The sequence below is a fragment of the Barbus barbus genome (assembly GCF_936440315.1).
Source record: "Barbus barbus genome assembly, chromosome: 19".
NCBI lineage: Eukaryota > Metazoa > Chordata > Actinopteri > Cypriniformes > Cyprinidae > Barbus > Barbus barbus.
Window position 1 is genome coordinate 17,323,518 of NC_136747.1, and position 22,863 is coordinate 17,346,380.

The 22,863-nt window shown below is 37.6% G+C and overlaps 1 protein-coding gene across 1 annotated transcript in view; it reads right to left on the bottom strand.

Moving 5' to 3' along the window:
- The window catches only part of LOC306885654 (CUB and sushi domain-containing protein 3-like), a 405,244-nt gene that overhangs the window by 48,328 nt on the left and 334,053 nt on the right, over positions 1–22,863 (bottom strand). The window contains exons 40-53 of the mRNA XM_079442324.1: positions 22,700–22,816; positions 22,409–22,618; positions 22,129–22,317; positions 21,115–21,292; positions 18,265–18,410; positions 14,937–15,017; positions 13,756–13,869; positions 12,458–12,646; positions 11,862–12,020; positions 7,536–7,724; positions 4,722–4,907; positions 3,456–3,650; positions 3,173–3,346; positions 2,353–2,526 (exon numbers count right to left, since the gene is read on the bottom strand). Of these exons, the coding sequence (XP_079298450.1) occupies positions 2,353–2,526; positions 3,173–3,346; positions 3,456–3,650; positions 4,722–4,907; positions 7,536–7,724; positions 11,862–12,020; positions 12,458–12,646; positions 13,756–13,869; positions 14,937–15,017; positions 18,265–18,410; positions 21,115–21,292; positions 22,129–22,317; positions 22,409–22,618; positions 22,700–22,816 (2,301 nt within the window). The remainder of the gene's footprint in view (positions 1–2,352; positions 2,527–3,172; positions 3,347–3,455; positions 3,651–4,721; positions 4,908–7,535; positions 7,725–11,861; positions 12,021–12,457; positions 12,647–13,755; positions 13,870–14,936; positions 15,018–18,264; positions 18,411–21,114; positions 21,293–22,128; positions 22,318–22,408; positions 22,619–22,699; positions 22,817–22,863) is intronic.

The following is a 22,863-nucleotide window of genomic DNA, read 5'->3' on the forward strand; positions in this document are numbered from 1 at the left end:
AAAAAGCCCCAGTTCATTTGCATAATCACAGTTGTAATTTGTTTCTCTTTGCACGGAGGCAATTTCCCTTTCATTTAAAGACACTACGTAGCCCAAATTTCCAACCAAATCACTGTATACTAAAATAGCTGAAAATGTACCCACACATTTCTCTCTTTTTTGAATACTACAAACTGGGATTTTAGCTTGTAGTGCAAAGCTTGTGAAATGCAGATAGCATAGATGTGACAAAAACATGTGTTGACATATTTCCTACTAAAATAGGAAGCGAGGGCCTTTATATATCCTTTAATTTACATCACAGTCGAGAACAATGGCTTACTACTTGTAAATTGCTTATCAAATTAGGTGGTTTTAGTTAAAGGGGATCTTCTAATTCTAGAAAGAATCTGATTGGACAAAATAGTGGATACGCTTGAGTGCAGGATCAATCATCAATATTTTTTTCTCAGTTTTCCTAAGAAAAAAAATCAGTGTATTTCACAAAATACATTTTAAGAATCTATATATATGCTTAAAAATGAATTTTCTGAAAACTGATTGCAAACTTTTAGGAGTATATAGACCCACAAACAAAAAGAACGGCAAACAACTCCAATATTTATTAATTTCATGGGGTCTTTAAATCGAGTAAACGATTAATACATCAAGTATGTCAGCTGCTATTGGTTAGATCCATTGAGGACTCACAAAGTCTGGTGCAACTTGTCTGGCATTAAAATTGGCTTTCTTCCTTTTGCTTTCTTCCACTTCAAAAAGTGAGACGATTTGTAGATGCAAAACAGCTCTGTGATTGTTTCAGACGCCGTGTTAAAGTAATGTATTGGAGAGGCAACAATCACCATTATCAAAAGAGACATCTCAATAGCCCAGTTTTCATTGTAATTGACTGCTATTCTCTGATAGATCATGCAGGAGATGCCACATGAATGAACGTTGTATCAAATCAAATGAAAGTCAGATATTACCAAATTTCAGAAGTAGTTCTCAAACATTTTTGCTGAGGACCCAAATTTTATCTCAAGGGAACTAGACCTACAACCCATTTTAGGTCAAAACCCACCTCTTGAAAAATACCAACTTTAAACTATTTGCAGATTTTGTATAAGTAGATAATGATACAGGATCACACAGCTTTCAAGACATTAAAGTGTAGGATCAGCCCTGACAATTCGTCATCACTCGTGTCCCTTAAAGAGATAGTTCATCCAAAAATGCAAATAACAGAATTTGCATTTTCGGGTGAACTATCTCTTTAATAAACTGGAAGAAGATGATAAATCCTGCAGCCTCAAATACTGCAGTTACTTCACTCCTTTCCCTGCAGCTCCTTTTTATCAGCTCATTTAATCTAAATGTTCTTCAAACAAATAAACGCCCCCATTGAAGTGAGGCAGACTTGCTGCAGTGCGTGTTTGATAAATGTAGGCTGTGAGCGTGGACCCAGCGTGTCACTGTGCAGTGGGAGATGACAGTGACGGCACATTTTTTTTAATATAAATAGCTCCCTAAATACAGAGGGCTCTTAAGGTGGATTCTTTAAATGCCAGCGCCATTTAAGAAAGAGAAACAGAGCTCTGAGGAGTGTCTGTGTCATGATGTCATGTCCCCTTATGCTTGTTTGCAACAGAGTTACTATCTGTGTCCAAGATATAGTAGTAGTTAAAAACTGCAACAGTAGGATGAGCTAAAATTAGGGCTGATTATTGATTCAAAGCTTTCACTGAATTAATTACATGTTTAGATTATTGATTATACCTCATATGAGGATTTTATTGCTGTCAAACGATTAATCGCGATAAGTTATTTTAAATAAGTTATTTTTTTACATAATATGTGTACATACTGTGTATATTTATTATGTATATATAAATCCAAACACATGCACATGTATGTTTAAGAAAAATATGCTATGTTTATATATTAAATGCATTTATATATAATATAAAATAAGAATATAAATATATAAATGCATATACATGTTAATATTTTCAAAAGATATACTGTATGTGTGTGTATTTATATATATAATAAATATACACAGTACACATACATATATTATGTAAACAAAAACGTTTATTTTGGATGCAATTAATCGCGATTAATCATTTGAAAGCACTAATTTTTATATGTTATTTCCATATTATTAAACATACAGGCCAGATACACATTGACACATTTTTTTTAACTGATATCTATAGCTAAAATATATATGATTGTGTCTGTCTATTTCTTAACCCAGCGTTTGGTGCTTTGTATGCGTTTGGGCCGTATGTCTGATTTAATCTATTCATGGATTCAGTAATTTTCCACAGCTTGTCTGAGAGAGAAAAGCACGAATCCCAAACTCACGGACGCAGATGGGCAGCTGTCCGGACCAGTTGTGGTCTTGTTGGCAGATGCGCACAGAGGAGCCGATGAGGCGGAAGCCGGAGATGCATTGGTACACTACCGTGTCTCTGTAGCCGAAGTTCTCCCCGATCACCTGACCGTTGACGATCTGTTCGGGTAAACCACAGTGGCCGGCTGAAAGGAGAGGAAAGAGAAGAGAGAGTGATTAAAGTGAGAGGTCTGAGTAGCAGCTACATTACACTGTAAAATATTAACATCCAGTGCTTTTAGAGAGACAGACTGCTTCATGTAATTAAGTGTTTAGTGGAGTGCATGTAAATTCAAAAAAGTGAGACCTTCAGTGGAGCAGGAGAAAGAAACATGATTGAGGTCAAACGCACTTCAAGCACTTAGACACTACAGTATGTTTGTGCATTGCCGTTTAAGTCTGGGGTCAGTAAGATTTATTTGAAAAGAAATTAATACTGTTATTCAAGCAAGGATTGCTGAGCTTTTGAACCTTCTATTCGTAAAAGAATTCTGAAAAAAATAATCATGGTTTCCACAGAAATATAAGCAGCAAAACTGTCTGAAGCATTGATACAGCATACAGAATCGCGAATATATATATTCCATTTATACTATTTTATAGTGAAGGCATTAATTACAAAATGTGGTACAGTAATAATAAACAAAACTTTTGAATGGCTACTACTAGAAACTAGGATGATGATGATTCTGCCACACTTAACAAGGTTTAAAAATCAAGTTGGACCACTGCCAGGCATACATGCCTGAAACAGCAGATGTGAACAGCAGCAGTGAATGCACACCACATTACCCAAGCAGCGCGTCTCTGTTCCACTCCACAGACCAGAAGATAGACACTCTCTCACAGTAGATCCCACCAGCATATACCCATTGTCACATGTAAATATGGCTGTGGCCCCAAAGGAGGTTTGAGTTCCAATTTTCTTGCCACTGGGAGGCGTGGCCAGATCCCCACATGAGATGACTGTGGAGGGAAGAGAGGGAGTAAGACAAACAAGGACAATCTGGAAAGCCTAAACATTTGACTAATGGAGCCAAACAGCTGTTGGATTGAAGTTGAATTACACACTTACTTTGACAGTGGGGCCTTTCGTTCTTCCAGCTCCACACACCATTGGCCATGCACTGAATGTGGGCGGGGCCTAAGCGGTAATAGCCAGGATCACAGGTGAAGATGATTTTGGTCCTGTACTCATAATGCGAACCGTTAACGATCCGCCATCTTCCGTGTTCCAGAGAGAAAGATCCGATACTTGGGCAAACCACAACTGAGCAGCAAATAAACCAAAATCAATATTCAGAATCCTATGGCCACTCATTAGTACAACAGAGTCATTAGTGTCAATCCTCATTAGTGTCAATATTTTTTTAATGATTCCGTTTCATAATTTATTGAGCTGCCATGCTATTTTTATAGGTATCTGCCTACTAAGGCAGAATGATAACTAAACTGATTTAACGGATTTGGAACTGTAGCAACTCCAAACAGCATCATTCACAGTTTCATATTCACAGTTTTCACAGTTCATATCACTATAAGCTAACTCTGTGATACTCTAATAAACATAAATAAAAAGCACACACACAAATACAGGGTAAGAATTAACTTTTTTTTTTATATCAAACTTAAGTATATTTACTATTTGAATATTATATCTTAATCCTAATGTATTATGGGATTGGTTTCACAAAGAATTACTGCAATGCTGCTTTAGAATTTCTTTTAAAGTGAAATACAAGAAGTGAAATACAAATCTTAGAAGGCAAAGCCTTTAGAAACAGGCTTTGTGTTGAGGTTGATGCTTAAAATGCAGCTTAAGTAGGCAGCTCATGTTTTTGAAACAGAGGCATCATTTTGGCAGATATAATTGGCTCATTAATAAATGACGATTAAAGCTGAAGCAAAGAGATCTCTCAAAGTCCCTTTAAGGCAAGTCGATTCACTCAGCGGCCATCTTGTTATGCCCCAGGCAGCTATTTTCTATTTAGCCAATAGGGATACAAGCACAGCTCCTCCCTACTTGAATGGAAAAACACAGAAATTTCCAAAACTGTTCGTCTAAATTATGTTTTAATAACACATTCCAAATCAGCAATAAAATCTGACAACAACAGTATCATAAAATTTGCTTTACTTGCTCAAATAATGTTAAAACTTCTTTTATTTTCCAGGCTGGACCAATTAATTCACAACCTAGAGTAAACATACTCTATTAAAAGGGGATTATTTCTGTGTACAAGTCTATTTCGCTCCTCTCATACAGTCTCTTGATCTCTTTATCTGCTGTAAAACTCATGCTGAAGGGCTTCTGCATCTCTATGAGCGAGCGGGCCTGTACCTGAGCAGCGAGGGACTTTGTTGTGGTTGCTCCAGGTGCCGTCAGGCTGGCACACAGCACTGGTCAACTCTTTGGAGGACAGCCGGTAGCCATCGTTGCAGAAGTAGGTCACACGTGTTCCCACTGAGTAGTCCATGGCAAGCACTCCTCCGTTCACAGGAGCCTTGGGCACCCCACAGGAGACAGCTTATGGGTGTGAAAATGAGATAGACATATGTAATGTTAAGTAATAAGTTGAAAATATAATTATGACAAGATAATTAAAAAAAAACTCTCATCATTGCTTATTACCCCATTAGAATATTTCACCATCAGAGCATTGAAAATTGGTTTTTCGATTGGCTGGTTTTACAAGATGTAATTCGACCAGCTTTTCAGGTGCTTATGAACATGTAGCGGCTTTATTAAAGGTCAATACTACATTTATGAGCAAAAAAGTAATTATAGATATTTTGGCCAAAAGGAAGTGGTCTGTGCACATGAGCATTTAATTTTAGGGATGCATGATATATTTGTACCATATCAGTTACCAGCTGAGAGAGAAGACATTTATCTTTATAATCTTTATATTTAATAACACTGTGAATTGTAATTTTGTAGCAAATCTCAAATGAATATCCATTTTCCGTGCTGTACATTATAATGTTGTGATGCCTAGATTCAACAGTTTTTTATTTTTTATTTAAAATGTAATATCATCTATAACAAGAAAATAATTATGGGCTTATTGGTGTTGGCCTGAATTTTAACATATGCCTAATGGTTAGAGAGTTGGACTCGTAAACCAAAGGTTGTGAGTTCAAGTCTCAGGTCTGGTAGGGATTGTAGGTGGGGGGAGTGAATGTACAGCACTCTCTCCACCCTCAATATCACGACTGAGGTGCCCTTGAGCAAGGCACCGAACCCCCAACTGCTCGCTGGGGGCTGCAGCATAAATGGCTACCCACTGCTTCGGGTGTGTGTTCACTGCTGTGTGTGTGCACTTAGGATGGGTTAAATGCAGAGCACAAATTCCGAGTATGGGTCACCATACTTGGCCACATGTCACGTCACTTTCACTTTTAAAATGTCACTGTATGGATTTACATTAAGAACTGGAATTAAGGAGTTTAGTCAATTAATTAACTACAAAGTCACTCAAGTTTAAACTGAACACATTTTTTAAAGGTAAATACTGTATTAAAAGTATTAAATGAAAAGTCCAAGAAGGGCAAAAGAAAATTGCTCTATGATTTCAGACAATCAAAGTCAAGGTTCGCCTGTATGTAAAAGTAGATATTTTTCATAAACAATGAAATAGCGCTAAAGGAGTTGAACTATTCCACTATAACTATGCTTGTCATCAGTGTGGCAAACCAGCCAATGGAACATTCCATGTCGCTTCTTGTTCTCCTTCTCCCTTACGCAAGCAGAACTGGAACATATTATTTATCAAGGCACAGTACTTTAAGATGACGCTAAGTATGAATCATTGCTGTGCAAAAGCCCTCTAGATTTATTGAGCAGCAAAACCACTAGTACATTTGAAAAACAAAGCTACAGCCCTAACCATCCAACTGTCAGTGCTCAGCCATTAGAAGCCGAACAATAACCTCCCAGCAATTAAAGAGCACATATCAAATATAAAGCTGTTTCTCACCAAGAGTGGCCTTTGACAGTGACGCAAGAAGAACTCTTATTGCTTTGCTTTAGGATAACAAAAAAAAAAAGAAAGTGCCCAGATCGCTTTTGGAAGTTTACAGAGTCATTTAAGTGTCACTTGATGTTAGTGGCACCAGAGCCTGTGGCCCTTAGAGGGAGTAGGGGCCCATACTATGTGAATGAATACGCCGCCTCAGAAACTATTTAGTCAGGCTCATCTACTCTACTGTGAAGCTGCGTCTGGGAGGATAGGTGGAGCAGTTTTACTGCGTCTCCATCACTGACCGTAAAAGCTTGTTAGAGATGCGTCAGGAAAATTACAGATCAAATCTGCAAGCACTGAATGACTTTAAAAAAGGTCTGTTGGGTGTTTTAGTCAACAAAAATACAGGTGTGAAAAGAATACAAGTATAATGCTTGAATGCATGTTTAATACTTGATTGACTATCAAGCATAATGTTGATTGCCATAAAAACTGATTTTGACTTGCCCATCTTTTAAAAAAAAAGGGCAAAAATCTAGGTCACAGTGAGGCACTTACAATGAAACGGACAATCTGTAACTGTTAAAATATTCTCTGTTTCAATAGTAGAGTCACAAAATGTAAAGAATATTAGTGTTCACATTATTTTAGTTAGATAAAAGCCTTTTCTTTGCAAAGTTTTATTAAATTTTAAAACTTTTTTGCCATGAAATCGTAAAGCCTAAAACTCTAAAATTACTGCAGAAATTACAGGAATGTTACATCTTTTTAAAAATAAAATGTATAAGTTTTAAAATTCTGCAGAAATTGGTCCCTTCACTTCTATTGTAAATGCCACACCGTTTCCTTGATTTTTTTTTTGAGGGGAGAAAATGATTATTTAAATCAAAATATTTTGTTTAATCAATGTTATGCTTTGAAATATTTTAATAAAGTTTGAAATATTTGAAAATATTGAATCTAGAAAACGAATACTTTCCCATATCCCAGCTGAATATGAAGGAAAAAAACGGTTTGAAAATGGTCATTGATGTTATTTACCAGCGCTAACTTTTTCTGATTTGCAAAAACAATGTCGATGCCGATTAAATGGCTAATGATCATAAAGTATTGAACCTTTAAAATACTTGGGTTATCGGAACATTCAACCTAAAACGGACTAGTAAACATACTCATTTGCTGGGTGTTACCTTGGCAAGCAGGAACTGGGGCGTCCCAGGCATAGTAGCCAAAGGGGGTCTTCTTGCAAACGGCAGTGCTCTTCCCAATAAGCCGGTATCCACGGTCACAGGCCCAGCGTACCAGGCTGTTTAGGTGTCCTCCGGTCTGGCTGCTTATGGATCCATGGAGAGGAGAGTCCGGGGTGCTGCAGTACAGAGCTGTTCAGACAGACAGATAAAAACCAGACCCCATCAGTTTCTTAATCACCACCCAGAGCAGAGCCCTGTGACACGGGGCTCATTCACTCATTCAGGCACATAGAAGTTCTGCTTATAAAAGGGGTTCAATATTTTCTGAAGGCACTTAGAAAAGCCTTTCTGCTTTAATAACATACCGTAAAACTCCTATGTGCCTTATTCAACATGCCTCAGCCTGGTGTTTTGGAGACATTTGGAGACACAGGCTGCTGATGAATATTTTATCATTTGTGAAAAGGTCACATTATCTGGTTTATTACTCTTTTCGCCCACTGAAATTTAGCACTGGAATTTATATTACAGAAGATAATTCTGGAAAGAAATAATTCTTTTTTTAACTCCTGCAAAATTCTTCTTGTTCTTTTAACTTTTAAACGACACAGTTAAAAAAAAATGCAAGAATTTAATTGCATCTGCCAAAATGATGATCTTTCCTCCAACCTGACTTAAAATGTTTTAGTCACTTATGCAATTTAACCAACTGTTCCACAGGTGTAGTTCATCACATTAACATCTTTTGTCTTAATTAAACAGTAGACGGTGTCTGTGTTTCATATGAAAGGTCCTTTAGCTATATTTATTTAAAAACAAATGGTTTGATTTGTTATCTAATGTAATAGAATCCACAGCGTGTGGCATAAGTGTATAAATGCTTTTTGGCGTCACTGTATAAAAAATATGCCTATATTTATCAATACTTATGCTGTAAACAAATGCATTTGTACAGTAATTTCAAATATGCATCTTAAATCTGAAAAACGAGGACCTTTCAAAAAACCTGTTATTATTGAAAAACATCACCACACATTTTAATGGTTTAATAATTCTCATTAACAATTCTCAAATAACGTATTTTTGAAAAATAATAAGCATGCCATGCATAAACAGTGCATTCAGAATGTATAAAATTATTTATTTTGCTATTATGTGACAAGTTAATTGAATTGATTTTTAATAGGATTATTTCTTCTCACTTCCCCACAATTCTCTAAAATAAAATGAAAAAGATTGCTGTAAACAAAAGGTGGACCCAAATTAATGAAATTTATATGGAAGATAAAATAAATGATAAAAAAAATTAGCCTTCCTGGAGTACAAATACTACATGATACATGTATTGAATGGTTAGAGCAGAGATAAAAATATTGTGTTTTAATATATGTTTTACAATCTGATGGTGTAAGGGATCAGAATGTGAGAAGATTCACGGGGTTGAATACTTTCTGAAGGCACAGTAGTCACACACTTGGCTTGAAACCAAACATAAGCACATCAATAACCATGTCAATCAAACTCAGCGAGAGACCTTGACAGCAACAGAGAGCTCCACAGACAGAAAGAAGCTTTCATAATGTTAGACTTGGCTCTACTCAAGTTTCACAACAGACTGAGTGAATTCAAACTGATTCTCAGCCTTTGAACTGAAACAAAGTATTAACATGCTGATGTGGAAATTTTCATATCCTAACGACGGAAATGAACAAGCCATTCATCATTGATTTCACAAGCCGAAAACAACTGAAAGGAGGCTAAAGCCTGAAAAGCACTTCGAACGTGGGATGTCAGTTTGCATTTCATCTCAGTTCAAAGATACTCCGAAACGCAAGGCCTTACATGACTTTCTTCTGCACCTGCACCAATCACAGAAGAGTGAAGAGGATGTAGGTACGAGGCCTATTTATATCTCAAACTGGCAGGATAGAGGAAGTGTAAGCATCTGACCTCCATTCGCACGGGCACCTCATTCGGTTAAATTCACTCCAGGCTTCAGCTGAACGGTTCAGCCAGGATGTGCGGCCATAACAACAGTTAAATTTGAGTTCAGAACATCCAACTGTGATGGAAAACAAAAGTGAGGTGAGCACTGCTGGCACCCTCCGGCAGAAATGGCCTTCCTGAAAGGAATCAAGCCCTTATGATGGAAAGTCAGTGAGGAAATATTGCTAAGTGAAAATATGTTGCTCACTGCAAAGAGCAAGAGCAAGTGAAGGAAAGCTATTGACTCGTGAGGTAGGGTGGATTTTATAACACTCCAAAGCACTTAGAAACTAAAATCGACATGCTGTGTTGATATGAGAATAAATTTCAGCACTTGCCACTGCAGCAATGTGATATGCACATTACTACTCAATAAAGTACACAATAAAGTCTTTATCTGCCATATGACCATGTGAATTAATAGAGTTATAGGAATAGTCCCCCGAGCAACCCGAGGTTAAGTGCCTTGCTGAAGGGCACAATGGTCATAGCTCAAGGATTGCCTCAGGATTGCCCCTTGTTCGGGTTCGAACCTTTTGGTTCCCAGCCCAGATTATAGAACGAATAATGATGTTATATAGTAAAAGTCTCAGTATTTCATTTCTTGAAAATTGCACATACACCAACAAAAACAAGGACAGATAATAAAAATGACAAATAACAACAATATGGATTGTTCATCTGCAACATTTTACATTACAATTTATATAGAGCAGTGTCTAAAATTATGAGACCATATTTAAAATCTAGGTTTCTAATTTAAATCTGGGATAAAAATTTAAGATTTTTTTAAAGCAGTGCTATAATACAAAAATACAAAACATTTAATAAAATAACATAATAACATTGATTTTTCATCATCAAGATTTTACACAACATTAACAGTGGTGTCTAAAATATTTGATAAAAATTTGATTAAAAAAAAAGATAAAATAATGGTCAAACATTCTTGTTTTCTTTGAAGCACAGGACGCTCTTTGAATCATTCTCAAATCATCCTGAATTACATGATCATGAGGTTTAACAAACTTTGTTATTACACAGACTTAAAAGGTGGTCATGGCCATGAGAATAGTGCATTTCCCATGTCTGTAAAAAGTATTTTTTGTGGAAAAAACACTAGGGAAACTATCCGCTTTAAGTGACCACAGACAGCCCTTATCCTGTAGATTTGTCTGTCCCTGTTCAGTCCGCTCTACTACATTTGAGCACACACACTCAAGCTTGAGGAATTGAAAGGCAAGGTGTGGTAAAAAAAAAAAAGAAAGAAAAAGAGTGCAATATGTGTACTTGGAGTCCCCAGGTCTTTGGTTGACATCCACAACAGCAAGTGTAGCATTCACTTAACCACGGTGCACTATGGGGCCAATGGGTCTCAGCCCTTTCTTGTTCTGTCAGTATGATTTTTTCAGAGAAACTGTAAAGTGCACGACCTAAACTGCAAAGGACATTTGTCAAACATATATGAGCTAAAGTAAGGTAGTGTGTACCTCTCTCTTGGGCAACGAAGACAAAATAAATCCATCAAAGAACCTAACAGACAAAGTCACTTCTACAAAGAAATGTTATCAGCAGGTACATGACCATCTATGTTCACACAAATACACACAAAGATATACATGCACATGCACTCACACTCATATGATTCTGACAGACATTGGTAGTTGACAGATAACATGCAATAACTTTTTTCCTTATCAGTATGCAGATTTTAGGTTTATATTAATAATAAAATGTATATAGAAGAAATGCAGGGTCAAGTAAATAATGACAATTTTGATTTATTGATTTTATGATTAATTGTGATCTATTTCTTTAAATTGTCCTGCAGTTTTAAATTTTTTTAAAAAGGGATGCGTCAACTTTAAAAGTCTGACCAATACCAATAAACCAATAATTACAGTATTTTTTATGTTATGGCTGACAATCAATAAATGGCTAATGTCAATTCTACAGTATTTTGTCCAAATAAATGAAAATGAAAATACCAAATATTATACTAGTATTAAATAAAATACTAAAAACTACATACAATTAAACATTATACCGCACAGTATAAAACATGGGATTTGCTACAGATTAATATTGACAGAGTTAATGAATTATTAGCGTTTTAAAAGTTTGTGTTAGTCAAGGTAATCTAAATGCAAAAATAGGAGATATTATGTATTATTTTTAATTAACAGTATAATAAGTTACACTGCAGGTCATCTACCCCACATTATTTCATGACAACTTCCCAAACACACTTCCTCAGCTCAAAGTATGCATGCGCATTCAAATTCAAGACTAGAGACGGAAAACGTGCAAGCAATAAAAGAGATTTAAATGGATACATACTTTGATACTCACCGACATAGCGGATGCGGAACCCCCTCTTATTGGTGCCGTGGTCAGCTGACCAGCGCAGAAGAAGCTGGTGGCCAGTGGTGGTGATGTTGAAGGGTGTGGGGAGGTCACCACTCAATGTAGCCAGTGTCTGACTATGAATTGTTGGTCCTTTAAAAGAAATAGAAGAGAAAGACAATTTGCAGGAGGACTGTTACACCAAATTACACTTGTCAAAAAAGATGAAACTCATAAAAGAACCTAATGCTTAGTTGGAACACAATTTGACTAAGGCTTTTGAAATTACTTTTTGAAAAAATATCTCGAAAATGGGCAAAGCAGAGAAAGTGTAGATGATAACAGCCTTGGCTACAAATGTCGACTACCCTGTGAAAGGCATATTCACACTCTTATTAGATATCAATTCATCTTGCATTCAATTTCAATTTCATTTTCATGTTGCATTTAAAAAAAATGACAGTGAAAAGAAAAACAATTTGATCACTTTGTGGATTGTGTGAACTCGGTGTTGCATATGTTGCAGAAATCTCTATTAATTAAACACTTTTACAATAACAACCTAGTTTAAGTGAAAAAAAAAAGTCTACCATCAAAGACTTCCAGAATGTCGTATTCCTTCTCTGTCTGGAAAAACTCAAAATACAGGGTGATATTGTAGCCCTTCTCCACGTTGATGCTCCAAGAACACATCTGTAGGTTGGGGTAACTGTCTGGATACCCAGGGCTCAAAATCACCCCAGATGAGTCAAATCGGACATCATGAGCAGGACATTGCACTATGAGGGGAAAAGACACATTTTTATTAATTATTGATTTTGTACATAGCAGATAATCATAGGGTTTGTGTATCAATAAGATGGGCATATTTTATATGGTACTACTCTACCTCATATTTCATGTTACTCAACAAAGTTACTCTGTTCAGTCCAGCTAAACTAAACTACAAAACAGCAGAACAAATTTAAATCTGCAGTCCGTAAGTTTTGCCTCTTTGTCGCCATCTCTGTTTGAAAACGTGGAATTGCAGCTCTGCGCGGAATTATTTTCTGTGCGTGGGGTTGTGAGTCCAAGACTAAAGTTGTAGAACAATAACCCAACTGAATTACTTTAGTTCAGCTATTAATGAAATCAGGCCTGGTATCAATTGATCTTATTAATTCCTTAGATTTAAAGCAGCAAATTATTTGCCTGCGACCATATTTCCTCAGAAACTGTAGATGGTGGCCATCATCTGTCATCTTGGGAAAAAAAAAAATCAAATATTTTTCCACAATTTTTCATCAAGTCAGCCTGAAATGTTACATACTTTGCAAAACACTTCATGAGCTCTCCTGCTCCATGGCTCACTTTGTTTATCCCGCTTTAATGTGCATGACAAATGATCGAACTACCGTTTCCAGGCACTTTCCTGAATCTAAGCACAGGACAAATTCTAACAAAGTGAGTGCTCTCTCGTGGGGATGCAGGGAGAAGGATGGAGCCATGAAAGATTAATGGCAGCAGCTGTTTGAGCCACTAAACTCCAAGAGCCGCATCACTCATCAACAGCGAATGTAAGGGAAGGAGCAGTGACAGGGAATGACTGAGCTCTTCATGGGCTATCAGCAATACCGCCTCTGATCACATTTTACCCTCCATTACATGTATGATGCTCGTCTGAGTGATTTGAGCTTATAGTCTAGCCATCCCAATATCCTGCCATTTACTTGTGGACGGAGGTTGGACATTTCCATGGCAACACGCTCTAACATGCTGAAACCTTTAACCCCAGTTCTGCACTGGTTCCGCTGTCTAAAAGAGGACGCATTAGACACATAATCCTGGTAAATGGAAGCTGTTGGGTCTGTGCCATTTAAGGGGCTTTGTTCTTGAAGAGCATGCCCACCTTGGCAGGAAGGAGGGTGTCCGTCCATCTGTAGCCGTTCTCCCAGCCTGCATGTTAAAATCTCGCTCCCCACCAGGGTGAATCCGGGGTGACAGCGATAGCGGATAATATCACCTGAGATGCAAAGAGAGAAAGAGAGTCGCAATGATTAAGCATCCATTTAATTAGGTGGGACAGTGAACCTCCTTGGTTTTAATGGAGATAGATGCCACAGATATGGGCGTGATGTATATATTTTAATGTTAAACTTGAAGAGGTTGATAATTGAGCTGTAAAACAGCAGCGTTTGTAGCCCTGTCTAATGAAATGCCGCCACCGTCGCCTATCTAAAAATAATCACGAGTAAGCACCTGGAAAACATCTAACATGTGATGCATTGAAGCGTTCCTATGCGGAGAGGCATTCCTATGCACTGCCAGTGTCTAGGCAACAGGGCAACGTGAATCTCCTTTACAGTATTGGCCTAATTTCTATAGCACCAGAAAAGCCAGGTTTGATCATTTGTGCCAACACGCCTGTGGGTGAAATGCTTGCGTTACAAACGGGTCTTGTTTAGGGTACTATTTTAGTAGTCACTTTGGCGCTGAGGGCAGATGACAGCTGGCTGGAATGAGTTGAGACTCCTGTAACAGGTGGAGTGGAAATGTATGACATTTTTTGCAAGGAACATAAATTGCATAAAAATCCCAGTGCCTGATCTGATTAAAACAACTCTTAATGGAGAATTTCCCAAAATGAAAATCCTTTCATGATTCATGTGCCCTCATGTTGTTCCGAACATTTGATTTTCCTATTTGGAACACAAAAGATGATGTTCCGAAGAACTGTTTTTGTCTGTACAAAGTCGGTGGGGTCCAAAACAACACTGTACCCTTTTCACTTTCTTTGTATAGACATAAAAAAGGGATTTTTCAAATGGCTTCTTTTGTGTTCGACTGAAGAAATTAAGTCACATGTTTGGAACAACATGAGGTTACGTAAATCATGACAGAGTTTTTATATTTAGGGGAACAGTTCTCAATGAGAATCGTAACGGGTATTAGAGAAAAGCAAACAGAGTAATGTTATTAAAGTTGGGAAAAACATTGGAAAAAAAAAAAAATCACACTCCTGGATCTCAAACCAACCTGAACAGAATCAGAACCACTTTTATTAATAATAGCAAATGCATGCGTTCATACCTATCTCCAACTCATTATCCTCCATTAGGATATCTGCGTTTGCCACTTCTGTTGGAGGCTGGCAGACTCGTAACTGGTAGGCTGCAAAAAAAGAGAATGAAAGATATGGTTACAAAGATTTGAGGAGTTATGTAACAAAAAGCATATGCATAATTAATCAATGTATTCATTTGTACAGAAGTTTCCTAAAGTTCTCTTTGCCCCATCCAATACCCCATCTCAAAATAATGAAAATTAATTTCATGTGAGGGCGAAAGATTTCCCCTAGCAGATTTTCGAACAGGTTCATAAGAGACTTCTTTTTGAACTGTGCTTCATACATCACTATGCTGAAATTTCACCAAAATTTTGCTAATGCCACTGCACATGTTTGTACATGTGTGTGGTCAAACTTATTTTCATGTTAAACACTTTATCATATCAAGACAATGAGCCAATCACAGCGACATGAAAGCACTCACGTGACTTTTTACCCTTTTATATTGACGCCATTTTTTAGGAAGGAAAGGTAGTTGCTGCATCCCTGGCATCGCTTTTGCACAGACAAACATTGATGTAAATAATATTAATTGTCATATTTCGTAATGCTTCTCATTTTATTTTGGTACAGCCCATTATTTTTCAATGAAATCTTTCGTCTCTGAAAAAAAAACCGCCTGGCGCAGTGTGACGTTCGGCACAGTCGCGTTGGCATCTAGTCAGAACTAATGACAGAGGAACCTGCCGTGACAAATAACGATGTGATTAAGTAGGGTGACACTGAGGCGCATGGAAGGGTGACTATCACTGCGCTACGGGCCGTTCTGCGACGTTAGCACAGGGCCTTATCAATCGCTTACATCTGACAGCGGATACACGCGCTAGCAAGTGAGCGTGTCACAGTCGTTGAAAATGCCAAGAACAAAACGACCTGCATAATGAGCGAATCACTTAAGAGGAGAAGAAATTAACCGAACATTTATCTTGCTATGGATTGCATAAGTAATGCATTTGTTGTGTGAGTATAATAGTGCTGTGGCCCTTTCCTGTGCAATGTATAGATATCCGGAGTGTTGATGATAATTACCAAGTAGCTTTGCACAGTGTAATTGGCGAGTTAATTATTCTGGTGTTAATGAAAACTGCAAATGCAACAGGACCTCGAAGCAGTTGAGCTGATTCAAAGTTTGACATGAAGCCCTAATTGTAACGACTTCACACTGATTAAGATGGAATCAGAAACCTTTGAGCTCTTCGCTTTGAGGACATTATGAGATGGAAGACTTTGGCTTTGTCTTCTCTTGCCAAGTTGAGGTTTCAGAAGACTGAGTTGGAAACACACTAATTAACCATTGAAGCCCACTTAGCATGTGGCTCCTTCTCAGTTTGCTTCCTGACGGGTTCCCTGTTGTGTTTTGGGGTAAGTGGCCAAAATGGAACGGCAACAAAAGGGGCAGCCCAGAGAGATGAGGGTGGACGCTCTGATCAGCGGCCATGTGGCTGAAGACACTATACTTCCCTACAAGAGGCTTTTCAAGTGGGTGTGAAAAAGGAGGGGAAAAAACAACAGAGGGCTGTGATTTGAAACCCCCCACACACTGAATTTATTCAATTACAAACCTTCTTTGTTGTTGTCTGGAGTTTTTCTTTGATGAATCACGGACCGGAAATGGATAGTTTGTGAGTGAGTATGCTTACTTCTGAGAGCCATTAGAATGAGACTTCGGAATTAAGTCGTTAAAATGGGCTACTTGGCACTTCTCTAACTCAGAGATGCCTCTTTGATGTCCTTGGTGTCTGGACGGAATATTGAGTAAAGCCCCGCTAATAAACCTGAGTGAATTTGGAGGGCATGATCTCTGCATTTGAGAGCCCATTCCGAGCTCATAATCATATTCCATAGATTCCTGTCTAAGCTGCTTTAGCTAGATTGCCTTTAAAACACTAGAGGATGCGACATCAGAGAGCAGATTGGCAGACCCGACAGAGCCCTAATATGATTAGATAACACACTAAATACTAGATGAATATTTCAGTTTAATGGATGGTAATTTTTACTAATTCATATCAAAGCAGTTGGTGGAAATAAAGTTGTCTTTCAGGCTTGGTGTCCCATTTACTCAGAATCAAACGGAATCAAAGCTAAACTCATTATGATGGAACAGGGTATTCCCAGGGCAAATCTGAGTAAATATAGACGATCCTTTCTCTTTATGTATGTGCATCACAGACTAAAATATCTGCAGATGCAAAATTAGCCATCTGCAATTCAATCCACGAAAGACGGGTGAAGAATTTCAACTCATTGAATGATAAAACAATATGGTCTGGAGCATAAAAACTCACAACAAGAGTTTTCTACTTCACATCTGAAAACACACAACATTAAACATGCATAAGAAAGATTCTCCAAAATTCTGCGATCCTCTTTTCTTTTTTAACCTGAAAATTTATTTGGTGGAACAAAAAAGGTTGAGTTGCTGCTCTTTGCCATACAATGGTGCCCAGTGATTATCAACTTAAATTTTAGACTGTTCCTCACGTAAAGCTGGTTTTAGGTCAGGATGGAAGAGAGAAGTGTGAATATTCTTCAAAACCTTTCCTTTTGTGTTCCACAGCAAAAAGAAAGTTATACATTTTTAACATGAGCATACGTAAATTAAATCCTTTTCATTTTTAGGACTATCCATTTAATAAAGGATTTAGAGAAACTAAATGGAAAATATACAAACTAGACTATTCAGCGAACATTAAAGATAACCTTGAGACTGTTGGTCATTTTCTTTCAATGCATCTCAGGATCATTAAGCCCCGAGTGACAGCTGACATGGGCCCAGAAACAATATGAAAGCATGTAATAAACTATAAATACTAGTCAGCAACCTGACTCAAGTCAATATGATCAGTGCATATGTAAGCCACTTTAAATGTCTGGTGGGGATTGAAATGACACAGTGATGACAGATATTTATTGAATCAAACAATGTTAATTCCTGTTTGCAGATCACCTCAGGTTCTTGAAAAGCATCTCACACTGTTTAGCACCAAGGCTAAAATTAAACAAGCCTAAGGAATAATTTATACAGAAGATCCAGCATGTTTAGGTGGCTTACATACACATGAGGAATGAGGCTACAAAGTCTGAATGTATAACTTGCCCTCAATTAAAATTCCTCTGAGCGGATAAGTGTAAATCATTCAGCCTCTCACAGACTCAAAAGATATAGAGTTTAAACAGTTGGGTCAACTGTTTAACTGCAATTTGTGTTGTTAAAGCAGTCTGTGTGAGGCTCTTATTGGATAAACTGGTAAAACATGTCTATGAATGCAACCTGAAGTGGCATCTCACCATGGTAACTAAGCACAAAGAAACCACTTCCACTGAAGTCGCTGTGGAACTTGATGAGGATCTGATTAGAAGTGCTGTAGACAGACTCCAGGGCTGTGTTACCACTGAATTGACCGATCTGGGGCGAACTCTGGTCAGGACCATCCCTGCAAAAAACAGAAATGAAGCGAGATTTACAAAGCTACATCCAGAATGACTGATCTCATGACTCAGGCCTAAGTCAACTTATCTAATGGGTTTGGAAACAAAGGATTTCTAAAAAAAAAGTTGTTTCAGCACAAAAATCACCTGCAATCTACAATAAATGGAGTCCGAGTTTTAAAATTAAGTCATTGTCACTCTTTTCAGTACAAGCACACCTCTTTTCTAGGAAAATGAAGCTCATTATACATTCCGTCTTGTTTACAAAATTGTTCACCTGGCGCAGTTATTGTGGGTGGTAAAGAGAATTTGTTAAAAGTTTTTCTGTTGATCATGGCAGCATGCAGTAATTCATTAAATGATGAACAAAAGATGGAAAAAAGCTTTATAAGTGGGCATAACATCAAATATACTTTCTGCATTTAAATCAGGGCCTCAAAAAACACATACGGCAAGTGCAAATTCTTCTCTTTTTTGTGCTCTGAAACACCCAGTAAAGAATTTGCAGTTAAACAGAGTAAATAAATTAAACATTTTAAGACTCATCTCCACTGCACTTTATCACTTAAAATTGCTTTATGAACCTTAAGTCACTGAAACGTTACTTTAACCTAGTGGCCCAACAAAAATAATGACTCTGCAATTACACTGAGAGTAAATAAAAGACGTGCTTTATAGTTTAAGACTGATTTCTGCAGCAGTACATCGCTGAACGCTGCTTTTATGAGCCATATTGTCTGAAATGGGACTTTAAGCGGAGACAGCAATATTTCCCCTATTATTGACTGCAAGAAAAAGCGAGAAGCACATTTCCAAAACAGGCAGTAATTTCTCTGTGTCTTGTAGTTTATTAAGCTATCTTCCTGCCATATCTGCTGCTGTCTTTACATTAGGCCAGCCCAGCAGAAAGGCATAAAGTCTTTGTTCTGTACATGAACGATAGAGCTGGACTAATGAACAAGAAGACACTTTTTTATCTAGGTCACCTATGATGCATGAGATGGTCACTAGTAGCAGCACACTGAGGAACCGACGGAGCACCCAGAGAGAAATACAGAAGCTTGTTTGCAAGTTTGTTCACGAATTTTAGTAGAGCACGTTGTCAAGCAGGTTTTGGGACAGACTAGCACTGCAACATGCAACATAAATGCAATCTCAATTGCAGATTGTACAGAGCAAAAAAGTAAGAAAAATGCAATAATAATGTAACCTCTATCCGTAGTAAAAACGCATTATTTAACACAACGGTGAGTGTAAACTATGCAGAATCCATTAATAAATAAAAGTACCCTCTGGAATTTTTCTTAAACAAGAAGAACCTCTGATATGAAAAGTGAACAGCTGACATTAATTACTGGATTTATCCTGGGTTTCTTTCAATGCATTATTCAATCTCCCCCACAACTGGGTGTCACAATGATGTGAAAGACAATTAGTCAAAAATCTCTGGCCTTAACTGACTCTGTAAGGACACAAACTCTGGCTAAAGCCTGCTGTTATCCGTGACTCCGTCTCTCAAAATCATACAACTAATAACATATATGCCAATAATTTCAAAAGTTGCATGCTGTGTTACAAAAATCTTAAAAAAAAGCTTAAATTCGGGAGCCTGGATGTTGTACTTTGCAACTTTTACCTCAAAGACCTGTAAGTATAAAATCTGTATTGTTGTTTAATAATTCCTCATATTAAGCCTGCCAAACCTCAAGAGATATTTCTTCTTGTTTGAAGACACACTCCCTTTGGAGTCTAAAACACCAAAGCAAATGGGCTTAATTTCCATGAGGAGGCCAAAACCAGTAGCTACAGAAAGCAAATAAAATGAAGTATACCCAATTAGCAAAAAGTCTTTCCTGAAAGGTTAAAGAGACAAAGGGAAATTATGCACAACTATTACAAAAAGCTGCAGAAAGTCATTTATGCCCACAAACCAAGCATATGCAAACTTTGGACATGATAATTAAGGTAAATTTAAGGTGACGTTTACATTTTATTGTATAATATAAGAAGAAATAAAATGAAATAAAAAAAACAGTATACTTGTATTTTTTTTTAATAATTGTAAACACGATACTAAACTAGACTACTAAAACACTAAAACTAAAATTATTTTTAAATTTTACATTAAAATATTAAATCTGCATCTAAACATAGATCTAAATATTTAGCTAATGTGCAATTTGGTGGCACCTCTAGTATCATTCAAGACCAGACAAAGTCAAACAAAACAAGTGTGAAGCTTCCATTTTAGTAACAAGACACCACATTAGGGAAGCCAGAAGCGAAACAGAATTTAATCCTGAAAATTGTCTCCTGAATTGAGGAACTGCGCAAGGCAATTTATATAACTACTTTTCAAATGGAGAGATACTGTGATGCCTAACCAAGCAAATGTGGTGGCAGCTAGCCCTAAAAGTGTTTTGGGGAGATTTAAAGGATGATTTCATTCCACAGACACGAGCAAGTGTGCTTTGAGGCTTTTCGGAGGACCGCAGGCTGTTTTGCACACACGAGTGAGTGTCTTACGTTGAAGGACATTTGGAGTGTGCACAAATGGCTCTCAGTTCTTGTGGCTCATTCATCTGCATGTGCAGTCCCATCTCTCTTACTTCTTCAGTGCTATTATTATTTATCATACACTGACGAATATTAACTGATTCCTAATAAGGACATCATGACATATTTAAAAGATTTCCTATGAGAGTTTACCACACAGTGATGTAGTCGTAGATGGGTTCGGTGCTGAGGACGGTGAAGTTGATGTAGATGCCGTTTCCAGGGGGCACCCGGACACTCCACACACAGTCCTGGAAGTTGGGGTATTCAGCTGGGTGACCCGGGGAGAAGATGGTGCCATTCATGGAGGTGATGTTTCCACCACACAGAGCTTTTGGGGAGAGAAAAAAATCATGTTACCAACATACAGTACATTTTGTGTATAAATAGAACATCTGAATAAAATTTCTGCACATTTGTGTAATTTAAAAAAACATATGTGTTAATGTAAACAAGATTACACACAACCCCATAATAGTGGCCTAGGAAAAGCTATTTTATTGTACATATGGCTGGTATCAATCAAAAATATAAATGTGAAGTCTCTAAATATATCTAGGCAAATATTGTTGTTAGTTATACTGGTGCATATAAACATCTTCATTCAAAACATGCCTAGATTGTTAACTAGATTTTTACTCTGTTTTATAAACGTTTGGAATCTACTTGGCAACGATGGCTTTATTTTGAATTAAAAAATTATTTGATGAACTTTTCAGAAAAAATCAGCCAGTTCCAATCTCAGCCAACAAATGTAGGTATATAGTCCAAGGCTGCATAATATTGACGAACAGAAGCTGGCAAAACAAGAACAAAATGACCTAGTGCATCTTTAAAGGTTTTATCTCCTAAAGTTCATCTCATAGCCATGATCGCTCTGCTATGACATCACCTCACTGTGCTGTGGGAAATAATGTGGATCAGTGAGCCATTGAGAATTTGTTCTGTTTAACATCACGCATTATCTAGTAATATTGTTGAGATAAGGCAATAAATCTCACTCGTGAGCTTGCGTATAATCTCATCAGCTGTAAGCAACTGATGACACTTTCATAATAACTTCCAGTGAGCTGTTTGCATGCATGAAACACTGAGGTCATTCAATTTCAACAGCAAATAAAGGTGGTGTATAAAGAATTTATATTGAGGGGAAGAGTAAAAATCCACCTTCACAGCGTGGTATAGGGTTGTTCCAGTTCCTGCTGATTCCATGGAGGCATGTTAAAGAGGTCTCGCCGATGAGCGAGTAACCGGGTAAACACTCGAAAGACACTGTCATGCCCACGCTAAAGTCACTGCCTATTACAATACCGTTCCTAAAAGGCCGGGGGTCAGGACAGCTCTGCAGCTGATAGGCTGAGGAAAAACAAACAATTTATGAGGATGAATGCAAATATACCTCAATAATAAGACACTTAATGTGTCTTGCGAAATGTTAAAGTCTTACCTTGGTATGTAATATGAAATCCAGGTTTATTCTGGGAATAGTCACTGTGAAAGAAGAAGCTAGTTTCATGGGTGGTGCTGAAGAGCGACTCAGGAACCTGCGGCCCACTGAACCTGTCAATCACTGTACCAGTCTCACTAGGCCCGCTTCGGATCTCCAGGTAGTCGTGGATTGCTTCGGTGGAGAAGTTCAGGAACTGCACGTGGATTCCTTAAACAACATGCTGACCACAGTAAGTGACACTGATAATTCTGTAGTTCATTCCTACACAGTTTAATGCCATGCACGTACCGAAGCCAATAGGAAGGGTGACCGTCCAGGTGCAATCCAGACCACTTGGGTAGTTGCCAGGAAAACCAGGGCTCAGAATTACTCCGCTAACCTCCGTCATGGATCCACCACACTGAGCTGTGAATATACAGATAAAGACTTACTTATTATACAGCCAAAAGTGT